The sequence below is a fragment of the Tamandua tetradactyla genome, chromosome 9 (genome assembly GCF_023851605.1).
Source record: "Tamandua tetradactyla isolate mTamTet1 chromosome 9, mTamTet1.pri, whole genome shotgun sequence".
NCBI classification, from domain to species: Eukaryota; Metazoa; Chordata; class Mammalia; order Pilosa; family Myrmecophagidae; genus Tamandua; species Tamandua tetradactyla.
Genome location: NC_135335.1, coordinates 54,747,950 through 54,766,121, shown reverse-complemented (window position 1 = coordinate 54,766,121; position 18,172 = coordinate 54,747,950). Strand labels below are relative to the sequence as shown.

Below are 18,172 nucleotides of genomic sequence, written 5' to 3'. Positions count from 1 at the left end.
CTTTATGGATGACTTCTTTGACCCATGCATTTCTAGTTGATTAGAACTAGAAATGCCGCTTCTGGATTTCAATATGTCATTCCTAGGTGATTTGGCTTCCAATTTGAGGTTCCAGAAAGAATAAAAATTCCACGCCTATTTTAGTTCAGTTCTAGGAGACAGTTCTCGTATTGTTTAAATTGTTAAGGAAAATTAGTATTTGTGCTCATCTAAACTAAACACTTAATTCCATTTTTAAGGACCCTAAAATTTTTGCATACAATGTTTTAAATACTTTATTTTTGAAAAAAATTCGTAAATATTTTAATATTCTTATTTGCTTAGCTCATGATACATATCATAAATGCAATTAATTACATAATTTAACGATTATCTCTTCAGAGAAACTAAATTCTGTGAAAGAAATGTAATAAATGAATATTATTTTGTTTCCCAATTTGGTATATCTTTAAAATTATTTTCTCATTTTCCAAACCTTCTGTTTAATTGCTTATATACAATTTATTGAAGCCTTAAACTAGGCCAGGTTTCAGATGCATCTCATCTCTAGATGATGAGATTTATCTGTATAGCTACTTTAAATGAAATCTAAATCCACAACCAAAAGGATTTTTTGTTATTGGTGTTCATCAAAAGTATCCAAACAATTCATTTTAGAAATGATTCCTATGAGAATCTCAAATAAACACTGAAATCTTAACATCTTTTGGCTGAAAAGAAAAATCCTCGCTCTGTATTCTTTGTTGCCAACTTTTGGTGAGTCAGCCTGGTGAGCTGGTGTAAACCCCGATTTCTGCTGCTTGCTCAATTTAGACCTGGGGTGAGCTGTTTAACTTTTCTGATCTTTCATTTCTCATTTGAAAAGGGCCTAATTTCTGCCTCAGAGAGCTGTTGCAAGGCATTCATTTTTTGTGTGTAATTCCCGGCAGAGCCCAAAGCGTTCGCTTTCTCCTTCTGATAGTTGGCTTGGAAGAACAATAGTCCAGAAGCAGATAAATTGTTCTTGTACAAAACAGTACAAGAAGATTTCTGGGTACTGTTCAAACTACATAATTTAGTTGAGTTTTTCATGGTGCACAGATTTATGGAACTAGAAAAGTTTCTCAGACTTTCTCATCCAAGCCTCATTTTACAAAGGAAATCTTTCTCTAATTATAACGCTTCTCAGGTCTGATGATGGCACCATCCTTGGAAAGGTGGGAAAAAAATATGACCAAGAAAAGTGAATGTGCTTCCTCAACAACGAAGTCCTATTTGAATGTTAGTTTTTGCTCAATTCATATACACAGAGAAAAGGGGAATGAAATGTAAGGTTACTTTATGTGTCTTAAGGTAGAGAGCTGCAGAGTAGTTTGGAGATTTGATGGATCCATGTCAGAATCTGCATACAGATCAGAATGTGCTAAAAGGAGAAACTAAAAAAATATAGAAAAAAGCTTCACGTTTAAGGGGTCTGAGATCACATATTTTGAATGCCCTTGTAGATGAAATGTTTTATTTTCATTTTGTTCAGAATTTATAAGGCTTTACTTGGAACTTGAAAATGTACCTTAATTTATATTAATTGATAAAAAATAGTTCAAGGACTTCATACATGTAGAAGCTGAAAGTTATCCTGTGATCACAAAAGACTAAAGGCATAGTTGGAAATTAACCCAGTCCAACCTTTGCTTAAATTACAGAAGAACCTACTGAAGCTTTAATGATTGCCGCAGATTACATGGCTAATAAATCCCCAAATCTCCTCAATCTTTGTCCACTGCTCATTCTGTGATCACCTGCTGCTATTTTTAGGTGCATGCCATGAACAAGCAGTGGCCATCTGGGCGTCTGACCTGGCCAAGGCGCTTGGCACCTGTGCCATCTGCCCACCCCTGTGATGCCCGGGGATGGGTGACTGCCCTCCGCTTGTTCCCGGGGGCCTCTGTGGACACTCCCCCTCGGCCAGCTCACTGAGCATTACAGACTCTTTGTTCTCTCAGCAAGCGTGGGCTCCTAAGGGACACTACTGACCAGGGAACTAAAAGCTCCAGAGCCGTTAGAGCAGGTGGAGCTGCTGCCATAGATGCTCACCTGCTAGAAACCGGGGACCGGTGACCCAGCCTTCGTCGTACGCTGCGTACCGGCTCAGGTAGGTGCCTTGCAAGTAGCCGTTGAAGGCACAGAATACAAAGGCCAAAGACCACGTGAAGAACGGTGTGGGTTTTCCTCCACGAATCAGGAACGGGAAAATCAAGGCCCTTGAGAAAGCAAGAAAGGGAAACACATTTCAAAAAAATTAAGAATGTCACTTGTCCCATTTCCTTTTAAATGTCTTAGGTTTCTAATCTTGCCATGCGCTGCTGCTCGGTGCACGACAAATTGCAGGGAGGCGGGTATAACTGGACAGTGCTGCCGGTGCCATGCCTGTCACTGGACCGCGACCTCACGCTTTCAAGACACTGTGGAGTGTGGGTGGTTCGGTCATCAAACCGATATGCAGTGAATGGCCCTGCAGCTAGGACAGACTATGGGAGTCTACCCGGCCACTTGTCTCGCTCTTCCCAACTCACAGGGAAGTAACGGACAAAAAAAGCACAAAAGTTAAAACAGAAGCTCATCACAGAAGAGTTTCTTCACACACACAAAATGGAAAAGCCTCCCCCCTACGTGGGACATGACTCCCAGGGGTGTAACTCTCCCTGGTAACGTGGGGCAGGACTCCCAGAATTAGCCAGGATCTGGCATCATGGGATTGAGAAAGCTTTCTTGACCAAAAGGGGGAAGAAGAAAATGAGACAAAATAAAGTCTCAGGGGCTGAGAGATCTCAAATAGGGTTGAGAGATCATTCTGGAGGTATTTTTATGCAATATATAGATAACTCTTTTCAGTTTTGGGGTTTTGGAGTAGCTAGAGGGCAATTCCTGAAACTGATGCACTGTAATCCAATAGCCTTGATTCCTGAAGATGACTGAATGACTATAGCACTCTTAAGGTGTGACCCTGGGAGTGTGAAAACCTTGTGACTGACACTCCCTTTATCCAGTATAGGGGCAAGTGAGTGAGAAAAAAAAAGGACAAAAAAAAAATCATAAGAGGAGGGGGTATGGGATGTTTTGGGTGTTCTTTTTCACTTTTCTTCTTACTTTTTTCATTTGGAGTGATGAAAATGTTCAAAAATTGATTGTGATGATTGTGAACAGCTGTATGATGATGTTGTAAACCACTACATGTACAATTTGGTATATGTAATTAGAAAATTATTGCTTTTTTTTTGGTTTATATGCTACATCTCATAATAAAAAAACCTGCTTTTAAAAAAGGTGAAAAAATTGCATTAACAAAACAATGCAAAGAAGACCACAACCAAAGGGAGTGACCTTTGCTAAAGGGAGTTCATTTGTTAACTTAATTAGGAGTGCTGTTTTCCAGTGGTGAGTTATTGGAGCCAAAGGAAGGTGTCCTGGAGTACAAACTTGGTTTGTTTGTTTTTTTTGCTTTTTTTAATTAAAATTTAAATTAAAAAAAACAACAAACAAACACAAACATTCTTAACATATGATCATTCCGTTCTACATATATAATCAGTAATTCACAATATCATCACATAATTGTATATTCATCATCATGATCATTTCTTAGGATATTTACATCAATTCAGGAAAAGAAAAAGACAACAGAAAAAAATTCATACATACTATACCCCATACCCTTCCCTTTCATTGATCACTAGCATTTCAATCTACTAACTTCATTTTAACATTTGTTCCCCCTATTATTTATTTTTGTTCCATATGTTTTACTCATCTGTCGATAAGGTAGACAGAAGAAGCATCAGACACAAGGTTTTCACAATCACACAGTCACACTGTGAAAGCTATATCATTATATCATCATCATCAAGAAACGTGGCTAGGGCGGGCCGCGGTGGCTCAGCGGGCAAAGTGCTTGCCTGCTATGCCGGAGGACCTCGGTTCGATTCCCGGCCCCAGCCCATGTAACAAATACGGAGAAACAGAATACAAGAAAATGTTTAAAAAAGATGTTTCCCTTTCTTCTATCCTTCCTTCCTTCTCTCTGTCTTTCCTTTAAAAAAAAAAAAAAAAAGAAACGTGGCTACTGGAACACAGCTCCATATTTTCAGGCAGTTCCCTCCAGCTTCTTCTCTGTTACACTTTAACTAAAAAGGTGATATGTATTTAATGTGTAAGAATAACCTCCAGGATAACCTCTTGACTCTTGTTTGGAAGCTCTCAGCCATTGACACTTTTTTTTGTCTCATTTTTCTCTTCCCCCTTTTGGTCGAGAAGGTTTTCTCAATCCCTTGGTGCTGAGACCCAGCTCATTCTAGGATTTCTGTCCCATGTTGCCAGGAAGGTCCATAGCCCTGGGAGTCACGTCCCATGTAGAGTGGGGGAGGGCAGTGAGCTTGCTTGTTGTGTTGGCAGGAGAGAGAGGCCACCTCTGAGCAACAGAAGAGGTTCTCTTGGGGGTGACTCTTAGGCCTAATTTTAAGTAGGCTTGACCTATCCTTTGTGGGGTTAAGTTTCATATGAACAAACCCCAGGATTGGGGGCTCAGCCTATTGCTTTGGTTGCCCACTGCACAAACTTGTTTAAGGCGACTAGCCTTGGGGTGAGAACAGTTGTTTGAAGCCTGGAGGATGCTGAGAGTGAGTCGCTCAAAATACAAGGTGAATGAATGCTCAAGGGGTCTTCCTTGGCTCCAGGTGAGTCCACAGGTGGGCCAGGTGCTGCTCGGTCAGTATCTGTTTATGCAGGGAATCAACTTCCCATTCTGAAGGGAGATAGACCTGGCTTAATAATCCACGAGGAATAAGCTACAGCGAAAGTACTTTCAAAAATGTTGAAAAAACACTATCTCAGTACAACCCAAGTTGGAATTTGCTAACATGCATCACAAGGGAGATTGGTAAAAACGTGTGGCACAGAAAAACAGAGAAATTACAAATCACATGAAGTTCGTGAAAACGGCCTATTCTTTGTGCCAGCACATAAGTCTAGAGAAAATCTACTCTGTGGCTGAACAGGTCATGCCGGCGTGCAGTGCCTTCCCTTGCGTGGACCTAGCCAACGTCAGGTCTGTGATTTCCTCTCAGAAATAAGAAGGATATCATTTCTTGCCCGACCACACAGTAATTTGATGGCTTAGTAAAGTTTTGTTGCAGCTTCTAGAACTAGAGACAAGGGAGAAATTCCCCTGAATGAGGACTGCCCTCAGCCACTATTGCTGAATACTAAATGGCTTTGGAAATTAGCTATTGCTATAGATTTGGAAATGTTTTTTTGTTGCAGTTGTTTCATTTTGTTTTTTAACGAATTCAGCCTAAAATTTCTAGGCAAAACAGCACTGACAAACACGTCTACTGTGGAAAAGTCATTTCAACAACTACTGCCCTTTGAATCACAAATAATATCCAGCTGCTTTATAGATTTTCCATGCTGTTTAAGTTAAAAGTGAGATCTCCAATCTTACATAAGTTTACAGTGGATATAATTTCCAGCTTCAAAGTACAATTCCAGCAGTGTTTTATGGATCTTGATTTCTGTATTTCAAAATCCACTTAACTGTGTCATTGCAGGGTTGCTACCTAACCTTCAAAAGAAAGACATTAATCGACAATGTATTGGCATGCAAAAAGGCAAATATCAAGAAAAGAATCTAACAGAATTCCATAGATGGCTTTCAAATGATGAGTACACTCAAAATCATATTTTTGTGGACTGCTATCAGTATTTGGTAGTATTTAGCTGTGTGAAAAGACATTTTCAAAGATAAAAAGCATAAAATCTTATTACAAAGTGACACTAAGAGATGAGCATTTGCAATAGGTTTTGATAACTGGGGACACTAATATAGAATGCCAGTTAAGTGAATTTTACCCCCCACCAAAAAAGTAACATTTTTTCCTCATTAGAGTTGTATTACAAAAATTGCACTAAATCATTATCTATTTTTATAATGAATTATTGTGGTAAAATATACATAACTTAAAAATCATTCTATTTATCTTAAGTGGATAATTTTTGACATTAAGTACATTTATAATACTATAAGTTTCACAGCTGCCTATTTCCAGACTATTTTCATCAACCCAAACTAAAATTCATACTCATTTGGTAATAACTAACCATCCTCCTTTCCCCCACCACTAATAACCACTGTTCTCTTATCTTTATGAATTTCCTTATTCTAATTATTTCACATAAGAGAAACCAAACAATCAATGTCCTTATGTATCTGGCTTATTTCACTCAAAATGCTGTCTTCAAGCTTCATCCTTGTTGTAGCATGAACCAGAACATCATTTTTTATGGGTGAATAATATTCCATTGGGTGGGTATAGCCAAATTTGTTTATCCATTTATCTTTTGAAGCAACTTGGGTTGTTGCCATCTTTTGGCCGTTGTGAATAATGCTTCAAAGAATACTGGTGTACCCTGCTTTAAATTCTTTTGGGTATATATCTGGAAGTGGGATTGCTGAGCCTTATGGTAATTTTATACTTAGCCTTCAGAGGAACCACCAACTGTTTTTGATAGTGGCTTTGCTATTTTACAATCCCACCAACAATATACAGGGGTTCCTCTTTCTCTGCAACCTCACCAGTACTTGTTATTTTCTGTTTTTTAAAAAATAGCCATCCTAGTGGGTGTGAAGTGGCATCTTATTTTAGTTTTAATTTGCATTTCTTTAATTATAATAACATTGAGCATCTTTTCACAGATTTATTGGCCATTTGGCTATCGAACTTGGAGAACTGCCTATTCAAATCCTTAAATTTCGGTTGCCATTTTGTTGTTGAGCTGTCAGAGTTAATTACATATTCTGGATATTAAACCTTTATGGCATATATAATTTCCAAATATCTTCTCTTATATTCTCCTGTATTATTCTGTAGGTTTCTATCACTTTCATGATAATGTCCTTTGATGCACATAAGTTCTTAAGTTTGATGAAATCCATTTTATCTTTTCCCCTTCTTTTTAGTTGATTGTGCTTTTGGGTATAATTTGAAAATCCATTGCCTGTCACAAGGTCCTGTAGTTTCCTGTAAGAATTTTCTAGTTATAGCTCATATTTAGCTCGTGGATCCAGTTGGAATGAATATTTTAATATGGTAAGAGGTAGAGGTCCACATTCATTTTTTTGCATTTCGATTTCCAGTTGTCCCAGCACCATTTACTGAAGAAACTATTCTCTCCCCACTGAATCACTTGGCACCCTTGTCAAAAATCAACTGGCAACAAATACTGGGACCTGTTCTATAGCTGCTTGTTGAAATGAGCTTTGAAAATTATTGCTTTTTTCTTTCTTACATATACATGATATTTTATGACAACAATGACAAAAAAAGCTACAGGGGTACACAGGTGGTTCAGTGGTAGAATGCTCGCCTTCCATGCGGGAGACCCGGGTTTGATTCCAGGACTGTGCACCCCCTCCAAACACAAACAAACAAACTATAGGCAGCTACAGTAATATCAGATAAATTCCTGAAATCAAAAACTTGAAAATGTGTAGTAACATAGACCACAATGACAGCAAAATTAATATTTGTAATAACTTTCTACTTGATATTTTGAGAACACACACAGCCTAGTTAATCAAATAGTATCTAAGGTAGTGCTTAATATTTAGAATTTAAGAAACTCTGATATCTGTATCTGTAGATTTTTTTCCTTCCTTGTTTTAATTTCAAATGAGTTTATGAAACATATTGCACAAACAGGCTTTACAATGATTATTTAGGTACTTTATTTAAATATGCCTATGGATAAGCTAACTGAGCTATCCATTTTAGGTGGTTACGATTTTCAAATGTTAATTGTAAAAACATTTGTATCTTTATATTTTCCTGAAATCAGGTAAATGTTTAATAACATAGGTCATCACTATAGCAATGTTGATATTTGTAATAACTTTCTACTTGATATTTTGAGAACATTCACAGTTTTATCAGCTGATCAAATGGTATTAAGTTAGTGCTTGATATTTAGAATTTAAGAAACTCTGCTATGTGAAAAAATAAAAATTAAAAAAAAAATTTAAAAAACAAACAATTTACTGATGGTTTATGACACTGCTGAATCCTGAAACTGGCACAGGATGACTATTTTGAGAAAAGTAAATATTTCTTGCATTTTTACCTGACATTCATGAATTGTAATAGGTTAACAATTATTTATATAATAATCAAAAGGTTCCATCCAGAGGACTGTTTAATGTAGGTATTTCCAGGAAAAAGGAATATCGCTATTAAGTTACAAAATAACCTTGCATGGTATAAATAGCTGCTCTGCAACTTTTCTGCATATTTGTGCATATTTTGGGATGAGATGTGTCCCTCTCCTGAACTTGTACACAATTAAAAACACTTGAATCTTCCAAAGCTGATTATGTATAACTAGTGGTCATGTTCTAATTTTGAAATTTAAATACAATTTTCAATGTACATTAAAAATCATTTACATGTATTTTACTATATTTCATTAACTATATCATGTTTGTACTTTATATATAAAGATTTAATAGTTATATAATTTTATATCACCAACCAGATTATAATGCACACATTAATATTTTCAAGTATAAAAATAATGGTATAAAGATAAATAATGGAAATAAACTTTATATAAATCTGAAAAAATCAATTGGTCACATCTCTCACTAAGCCAATTCCACAATTGAACTCACTGCCCTCTCCCCTACGTAGGCCATGACTCCGAGGGATGTAAATCTCCGTAGCAACGTGGGACAGGACTCCTGAGATAAGCTGGGACCCGGCATCAAGGAATTGAGAAAGCCTTCTTGACCAACAGGGGGAAGAGAGAAATGAGTTAAAAAACTTTCAGTGGCTGAGAGATTTCAGAGTCAAGAGGTTATCCTGGAGGTTATTCTTATGCATTATATAGATATTCCCTTCTTAGTTTTGGTGTATTGGAGTGGCTAGAGGGAAGTACCTGAAACTGCTAAGCTGTGTTTCAGTAGCCTTGATTTTAAAGATGATTATATAACTATATAGCTTTTACAATGTGACTGTGTGACTGTGAAAACCTTGTGTATGATGCCCCTTTTATACAGGGTATTGACAGATGAATAAAAAAATAAGAATAAAAAATAAATAATAGAGGGGATAAAGGGTAAAAATTGGAACGATGGAAATACTAGTGGTCAATGAGAAGGAGGGGAAAGTGGTATGGGATGTATGAGTTTTTTCTTTCTTGTTTTTATTTCTTTTTCTGGAAGGATGCAAATTTTCTTAAAATAATCATGGTGATGAACACACAACTATGTGATGATATTGTGAGCCATTGACTGTATATCACATCTGGATGGTATGTGTGTGAATATTTCTCAATAAAAAAAAAATTCCTATGGATTGGGAGAAGGACCAAAGGAGAAGGAAGAGGTATAACAGAGAAAACAGGATTTAACAAATGAGTATGACTGCTGAATCACTTTATTAATGTTCCTTCTAGCCTCCAGTGTTTTGGGGCAGCTGGAAGGAAAAATCAAAGATGGTGGAATGGTAGCCCATGATGAACTCTGGGATCTGTTCTATAATTATTTGTTGAAGCATGCTTTGAAAATTCTTGCTTTTTCTTTCTTTGTTTTGTACGTATATATATATTTTTCCCAATGCTTTTTAAAAATTTATTTATTAATTAAAAAAATTTAATAAATGAACTAAAACATCAACATATATAATCAGTAATTCACAATATCATCACTTAGTTGCATATTCATCATTTCTTAGAACATTTGCATCAATTCAGAAAAGGAAATAAAAAGACAACAGAAAAAGAAATAAAACGAAAACAGAAAAAAAAGATTATACATACCAACCCCTTACCCCTCGCTTTCATTAGCATTTCATACTAAATTTATTTTAACATTTGTTAAAATTTAACATTTGTTCCCCCTATTATTTTTATTCCATGTGTTATACACGTCTGTTGACAAGGTAGATAAAAGGAGCATCAGACACAAGGTTTTCACAATCACACAGTCACGTTGTGAAAGCTATATCATTATTCAGTCATCCTCAAGAAACATGGCTACTGGAACACAGCTCTACATTTTCAGGCAGTTCCCTCCAGCCTCTCCATTACATCTTGAATAACAAGGTGCTATCTACTTAATGCGTAAGAATAACCTCCAGGATAACCTCTCGACTCTATTTGTAATCTCTTGGCCATTGCCACTTTGTCTCATTTCACTCTTCCCCCTTTTGGTCGAGAAGGTTTTCTCAATCCCTTGATGCTGAGTCTCAGCTCATTCTAGGGTTTTTCTCAATCCCTTGATGCTGAGTCTCAGCTCATTCTAGGATTTCTTTCCCACGTTGCCAGAAAGGTCCACACCCCTGGGAGTCATGTCCCATGTAGACAGGGGGAGGGTGGTGAGATTGCTTGTTGTGTTGGCTGGAGACAGAGGCCAGATCTGAGCAACAAAAGAGGCTCTCTTGGGGGTGACTCTTAGGCCTAAATTTTAAGTAGACTTGACCTATCCTTTGTGGGGTTAAGTTTCATATGAATGAACCCCAAGACTGGGGGCTCAGCCTATAGCTTTGGTTGTCCACACTGCTTGTGAGAATATCAAGAATTCAACTTGGGGAAGTTGAATTTCTCTCCATTCTCCCCATTCCCCAAAGGGGACTTTGCAAATACTTTTCCACTCACTGATTGAATCACTCTGGGATTCACTGGGGCATCACTCTGTTACAAACCAACAAAATTTCATGTCCTACCTCTAAGTACTTAAGGTGTTCAATCAAACTATCTACATAAGTTATATTAGGAAATGCACTAGTCAAAATATAAATTTTGTACCAAATAAACATTTTTTTGCTTTAGTCTCACACATAAGGTGAGATTTTAAATTATTAATTACCATCTATTTTCAGCACCCTGCAGTAATGACATTACTTTGTTCTTCCTCATGCAAAAACATTTTAAAAATTTGTACATTTAGTCACTATTATTATACACTCTAGGCATTCCTAGATTATACCATCTCAATCTTTAACATCTATCTTTCTTTCTGATTTCATTTATGCCCCCAGCACTCCTCCCTCTATCATTCTCACATGCAGCTTCATTCAGTGTTTTAACATAATTGTATTACAGTTAGGTAGTATTGTGCTGTCCATTTCTGAGTTTTTATATTCAGTACTATTGCACAATCTGTATCCCTTCAGCTCCAATTACCCAACATCTTACCCTACTTCTATCTCCTGGTGGTCTCTGATACCAACGAAATACTCGAAGTTTATTCACTAATGTCAGTTCATATCAGTCATACCATACAGTATTTGTCCTTTTGTTTTTGGCTAATCTCACTCAGCATAATGTCCTCAAAGTCCATCCATGTTGTTATATACTTCATAACTTTATTCTGTCTTAAAGCTGCATAATATTCCATCATATGTATATACCACAGTTTGTTTAGCCACTCGTCTGCTGATGGACATTTTGGCTGTTTCCATCTCTTTGCAATTGTAAATAATGCTGCTATAAACATTGGTGTGCAAATGTCTGTTTGTGTCTTTGCCCTTATGTCCTTTGAGAAGATACCTAGCAATGGTATTGCCGCGTCATATGGCAATTCTACATTCAGCTTTTTGAGGAACCGCCAAACTGCCTTTCACAGTGGTTGCACCATTTGACATTCCCACCAACAGTGAATAAGTGTGCCTCTTTCTCCATATCCTCTCCAGCACTTGTCATTTTCCGTTTTGTTGATAATGGCCATTCTGGTGGGTGTGAGATGATATCTCATTGTGGTTTTGATTTGCATTTCTCTAATGGCCAGGGAAGTTGAGCATCTCTTCATGTGCCTTTTGGCCATTTGTATTTCCTCTTCTGAGAAGTGTCTGTTCAAGTCTTTTTCCCATTTTGTAACTGGATTGGCTGTTTCTTTGTTGTTGAGTTGAACAATCTCTTTATAAATTCTGGATACTAGACCTTTATCTGATATGTCGTTTCCAAATATTGTCTCCCATTGTTTAGGCTGTCTTTTTACTTTCTTGATGAAGTTCTTTGATGAGCAAAAGTGTTTAATTTTGAGGAGTTCCCATTTCTTTCTTTCTTTCTTCAGTGCTCTTGCTTTGGGTGTAAGGTGTATAAAACCATCTCCAAGTATAAGATTTATAAGATATTTCCCTACATTTTCTTCTAACTGTTTTATGGTCTTTGACCTAATGTTTAGGTCTTTGATCCATTTTGAGTTAACTTATGTATAGGGTGTGATATATGGGTCCTCTTTCATTCTTTTGCATATGGTTATCCAGTTCTCTAGGCACCATTTACTGAAGAGACTGTTCTGTCCCAGGTGAGTTGGCTTGACTGCCTTTTCAAAGATAAATTGTCCATAGATGAGAGGGTCTATATCTGAACACTCTATTTGAGTCCATTGGTCAATATATCTATCTTTGTGCCAGTACCATGCTGTTTAGACCACTGTAGCTTCATAATATACCTTCAAGTCAGGCAGCGTGAGACCTCCGACTTCATTTTTTTTCCTCAGGATACTTTCAACTATTTGATGCACCCTGCCCTTCCAGATAAATTTGGTTATTGGTTTTTCTATTTCTGAAAAGTAAGTTTTTGGGATTTTCATTGGTATTGCATTGAATCTGTAAATCAATTTAGGAAGAATTGACATCTTAACTATATTTAGTCTTCCAATCCATGAACACGGTATGCCCTTCCATCTATTTAGGTCTTCTGTGATTTCTTTTAACAATTTCTTGCAGTTTTCTTTGTATAGGTCTTTTATCTCTTTAGTTAAATTTATTCCTAAATATTTTATTCTTTTGGTTGCAATTGTAAATGGAATTCGTTTCTTGATTTCCCCCTCAGCTTGTTCATTGGTAGTGTATAGAAACACTACAGATTTTTGAGTGTTGATCTTGTACCCTGCCACTTTGCTGTACTCGTTTATTAGCTCTAGTAGTTTTGCTGTGGATTTTTCAGGGTTTTTGACATATAGTATCATATCATCTGCAAACACTGAGAGTTTTACTTCTTCCTTTCCAATTCTGATGCCTTGTATTTCTTTTTCTTGTCTAATTGCTCTGGCTAGAACCTCCAACACAATGTTGAACAACAGTGGTGATAATGGACATCCTTGTCTTGTTCCTGATCTTAGGGGGAACGTTTTCAGTTTTTCCCCATTGAGGATGATATTAGCTGTGGGTTTTTCATATCTTTTCTTTATTATTTAAAGGAAGTTCCCTTCTATTCCTATCCTTTAAAGTGTTTTCAAGAGGAAAGGATGTTCAATTTTGTGAAATGCCTTTTCTGCATCAATCGAGATGATCATGTGGTTTTTCTGCTTTGATTTGTTGATATGGTGTATTACATTAATTGATTTTCTTATGTTGAACCATCCTTGCATACCTGGGATGAATCCTATTTGGTTATGATGTATAATTCTTTTAATGTGTTGCTGGATTCGATTTGCTAGAATTTTGTTGAGGATTTTTGCATCTATGTTCATTAGAGAGATTGGTCTGTAGTTTTCTTTTTTTGTAATATCTTTGTCTGGCTTTGGAATGAGGGTGATGTTGGCTTCATAGAATCAATTAGGTAGCTTTCCCTCTTCTTCAATTTTTTTTTAAGAGTTTGAGCATGATTGGTACTAATTCTTTCTGGAGTGTTTGGTAGAATTCACATGTGAAGCCATCTGGTCCTGGACTTTTCTTTTTGGGGAGCTTCTTAATGACTGATTCAATTTCTTTACTTGTGATTGGTTTGTTGAGGTCATGTATTTCTTCTCGAGTCAAAGTTGGTTGTTCATGCCTTTCTAGGAAGTTGTCCATTTTATTTACATTATTGTATTTATTAGCATAAAGTTGTTCATAGTATCCTGTCATTACTTCCTCTATTTCTGTGGGGTCAGTGGTTATGTCTCCTCTTCTATTTCTGATCTTATTTATTTGCATCCTCTCTCTTCTTCTTTTTGTCAGTTTTGCTAAGGGTCCATCAATCTTATTGATTTTCTCATAGAATTAGCTTCTAGTTTTATTGATTTTCTCAATTGTTTTCATGTTCTCAATTTCATTTATTTCTGCTCTAATCTTTGCTATTTCTTTTCTTTTGCTTGCTTTGGAGTTAGTTTGCTATTCTTTCTCTAGTTATTCCAAGTGGACAGTTAATTCCTCGATTTTTGCCCTTTCTTCTTTTTTGATATAGGCATTTAGGGCAATAAATTTCCCTCAGCACTGCCTTTGCTGCATCCCATAAGTTTTGGTATGTTGTGTTTTCATTTTCATTTGCCTCAAGATATTTACTGATTTCTCTTGTAATTTCTTCCTTGACCCACTGGTTGTTTAAGAGTGTGTTGTTAAGCCTCCACATATTTGTGAATTTTCTGGCACTCTGCCTATTATTGATTTCCAACTTCATTCCTTTATGATCTGAGAAAGTGTTTTGTATGATTTCCATCTTTTTAAATTTCTTGAGACTTGTTTTGTGACCCAGAATATGGTCTATCCTCGAGAACGATCCATGAGTCCTTGAGAAAAACGTGTATCCTGCTGTTGTGGGGTGTAATGTTCTATAAATGTCTGTTAAGTCTAGCTCATTTATTGTATTATCCAACTTCTCTGTTTCTTTATTGATCCTTGGTCTAGATGTTCTGTCTAATGATGAGAGTGGGGAATGGAAGTCTCCAAATATTATGGTAGATGTGTCTATTTCTCTTTTCAGTGTTTGTCACATGTATTTTGGAGCATTCTGGTTCAGTGCATAGTTATTTATGATTGTTATGTCTTCGTGCTGAATTGTTCCTTTTATTAATACATAATGTCCTTCTTTGTCTCTTTTAACCGTTTTACATTTGAAGTCTAATTTGTTGGCTATTAATATAGCTACTCCTGCTGTTTTCTGATTGTTATTTGCATGAAATATTGTTTCCCAACCTTTCACTTTCAACCTATGTTTATCCTTGGGTCTAAGATGTGTTTCCTGTAGACAGAATATAGATGGGTCCTGTCTGTTAATCCATTCTGCCAGTCTATGTCTGTTGATTGGGGAGTTTAATCCATTAACATTTAGTGTTATTACTGTACGGGTAGTACTTTCTTCTACTATTTTGCTTTCTGGAGTTCATATGTCATATTTAATTTTCCTTCGTTTTACCTTTACTCATAGTCTTCCTTTCTACACTCTTCTCCACACCTCTCTCTTCTGTCTTTTCTCATCTGTCTCTACTGCTCCCTTTAGTATTTCTTGCAGAGTTGGTCTCTTGGTCACAAATTCTCTCAGTGGTTTTTTGTCTGAGGATGTTTTAATTTCTGTCTCATCTTTGAAGGACAATTTTGCTGGATATAGAATTCTTGGTTGGCAGTTTTTCTCTTTTAGTAACTTAAATATATCATCCCACTGTCTTCTGGCCTCCATGGTTTCTGCTGAGAAATCTACACACAGTCTTATTGGGTTTCCCTTGTATGTGATGAATTGCTTTTCTCTTGCTGCTTTCAAGATTCTCTCTTTCTCTTTGACCTCTCTTTCTCTTTGACCATCTGATTAGTAAGTGTCTTGGGGTATGTCTATTTTGATCTATTTTCTTTGGGGTACGTTGCACTTCTTGGATCTGTAATTTTAAGTCTTTCATAAGAGTTGGGAAATTTTCAGTGATAATTTCCTCCATTAGTTTTTCTCCTCCTTTTCCCTTCTCTTCTTCTGGGATACCCACAACATGTATATTCGTGTGCTTCATATTGTCTTTCAATTCCCTGAGTCCCTGCTCATATTTTTCTATTTTTTCCCCTATATATATTTTTTCTTGCCGGATTTCAGATGTTCCATCCTCCAGTTCACTAATCCTATCTTCTGTCTCTTCTACTATGCCTTTCATTCCCATAAGTTCTGTGATTTGTTTTTTCAGACTTCCCATTTCTTCTTTTTGTTCATTCCTTGCCTTCTTTATATCCTCCCTCAATTCATTGATTTGGTTTTTGATGAGGTTCTCCATATCTGTTTGTATATTCTGAATTAATTGTTTCAGCTCCTGTATGTCATTTGAATTGTTGGTTTGTTCCTTTGACTGGGCCATATCTTCAATTTTCCTAGTGTGATTTGTTATTTTTTTGCTGGCGTCTAGGCATTTAATTACCTTAACTAGTTTATTCTGGAGATTGCTTTCACTTCCTTTACCTAGGGTTTTCTTGCTGGATGGATTTGTTGTCTATCTGTTCTTTGACACTCAGTTCAGCTTATTTTGGACCTCTAGCTTAGGTTTTGTTTAACAGAGGATAATTTTTCAGTTCTTGTTTTCTTGTTTCTTTCCCTGCTTGTATGGTGCCTTCCCCCCCACCCCTCTACCCCCACCCCCACACCCCTCCACCCCCACCCCCCCACCCCTCCACCCCCACTGCCCCCACCCCCGCTTAGGAGGGTCTGCTTAGGTATTATAGACCCCAGCTGGATTTTCCTAGGCCAAACTGGCCTCCTACCAGGAGGAAAGAGTCACCTGCATCAGTTTTCCCTGAGGGGGAGACCCAGCAGGTAGAAAGACTTTCCTGTGAAATCTCTGGACTCTGTTTTTCTTATCCTGTCCAGTTTGTGGCGCTTATCTGCCTGCAGGTCCCACCAGCATAAGATGATGTGGTACCTTTAAGTCTGGCAGACTCTCTCTGCTGGGGGCGTGGTGGAGATGGAGGAGAGGTTGTAGGCTGGTTTTAATGGCTTCAAATTACCAAGCCCTGGTGTCTGAGCTCCTTAAGGGAGGGATTCCACCTGAGTTGGGCTTCACCTCTCCCCTGGGGGAGGCAGAGGCTCCAGACAAGCCGTCAAATGAGTTTGTTGCTGCCTATGCCTGGGGCAGTTGCAGCCTGAGAAGTCCTGCTACTGTATCCAAAGGCAGTCAAGCCTTTGTAGAAACACAGCCACAAAAACCTGTTCCCTTTTTTTTTTTTTCTTTTTCCGCCAGCCCTGTCCGCTTGGCGCTGGGGCAAAAATGAGCGACCTTTGCTTTGACCAGGTTCACCTGAGCTGGGGGCCTATTTTTAGTAGTCAGAATTTGTTAATTAATTTCACGATTGGTGTTTGGTTGGACTCAGCCCCTGCTGCTGGTAAAGTCTCTTTCCTTTCCCCTTTGGGAAGTAGCCTGTGGGGCAGGGGCTCTGGCCACAGCGGCTTGGGGAACTCACAGTTCTGGGGGGGGGGGCTCGCAGCCAGTCCAGCTGGTCCAGACTGGGGTACGCTGTGTGTCTGGTCACTGATGTGGCCCCAGGAGTTGTTCTGTACTGTTTCAGGTTATTTAGTTGTTGTTCTGGAGGACGAACTAAATTGCGCACATTGCTAAGCTGCCACCTTGGCCTGGAATCTCAATTGCATATATATTTTTCAATTAAAAATGTTTTAAAAAAATAAATAAATGTAGGTAGTGGCTATTCCTACCAATACAGAGACCCTATCCCATTAGGAAGTGACAAGGCTTACAAACTAACTACATTTACAAAATTGTTGTGTGCAAAAACACCACGCACTGTTTTACATTTTATCCCTCCTTTTATAAATTCCTTTCAGAATTAAGAAAAAAAAATCACCTGGCCATGGATGTGAGGATTTATCTCTAGGCTCTCAATCCTATTCCATTAGTGTATATATCTACCCTTATGCCAGTTCTACAGTATTTTAAATTACTGTAGCTTTTTAGTAATCCAGAAGTGAAATCCTCCAACTTTGTTCTTTTTTCAAGATTTCTTGGCTAGTTACAGCCCCATGCAATTCTATGTGAATTTATTAGCTTTGCCATTTCTGAAAAAAAAAAGAAGCTGCTGGAATCTGATAGGAATTGCATTGAATTTATAAATCACTTAAGGCAGTACTAACATCTTAATATCAGTCTTCCAATCCATGTGCGTAGGATGTCTTTCCATTTATTTAGAATTTTAATTTCTTTCAGCCATGTTTTATAGTTTACAGTGTGCAAGTCTTTCACTTCTTTGGCTAAATTTATTCCTAGGTATTTTATTCTTTAAGATGCTATTGTAATTGTAATTGCATCTTGATTTTCTTTCCAGACTGTTAGAGTTGTATAGAAACCCAACTAACTTCTTTGTGCTTACCTCATATCCCTGCATTTTCTTGAATTTATTAGTTCTATCAGCTTTGTGGATTCCTTGGATTTTCTATATGCAGGATCATGTCATCTGCAAAA

At 37.3% G+C, this 18,172-nt stretch overlaps 1 protein-coding gene across 2 annotated transcripts in view; it reads right to left on the bottom strand.

Moving 5' to 3' along the window:
- Positions 1-18,172, bottom strand: part of SRD5A1 (steroid 5 alpha-reductase 1) — a 42,371-nt gene that overhangs the window by 14,282 nt on the left and 9,917 nt on the right. For both annotated transcript variants that reach the window (XM_077116819.1, XM_077116820.1), the window contains exon 2: positions 2,074-2,240. In XM_077116819.1, coding sequence (XP_076972934.1) covers positions 2,074-2,240 — 167 coding nt within the window. The remainder of the gene's footprint in view (positions 1-2,073; positions 2,241-18,172) is intronic.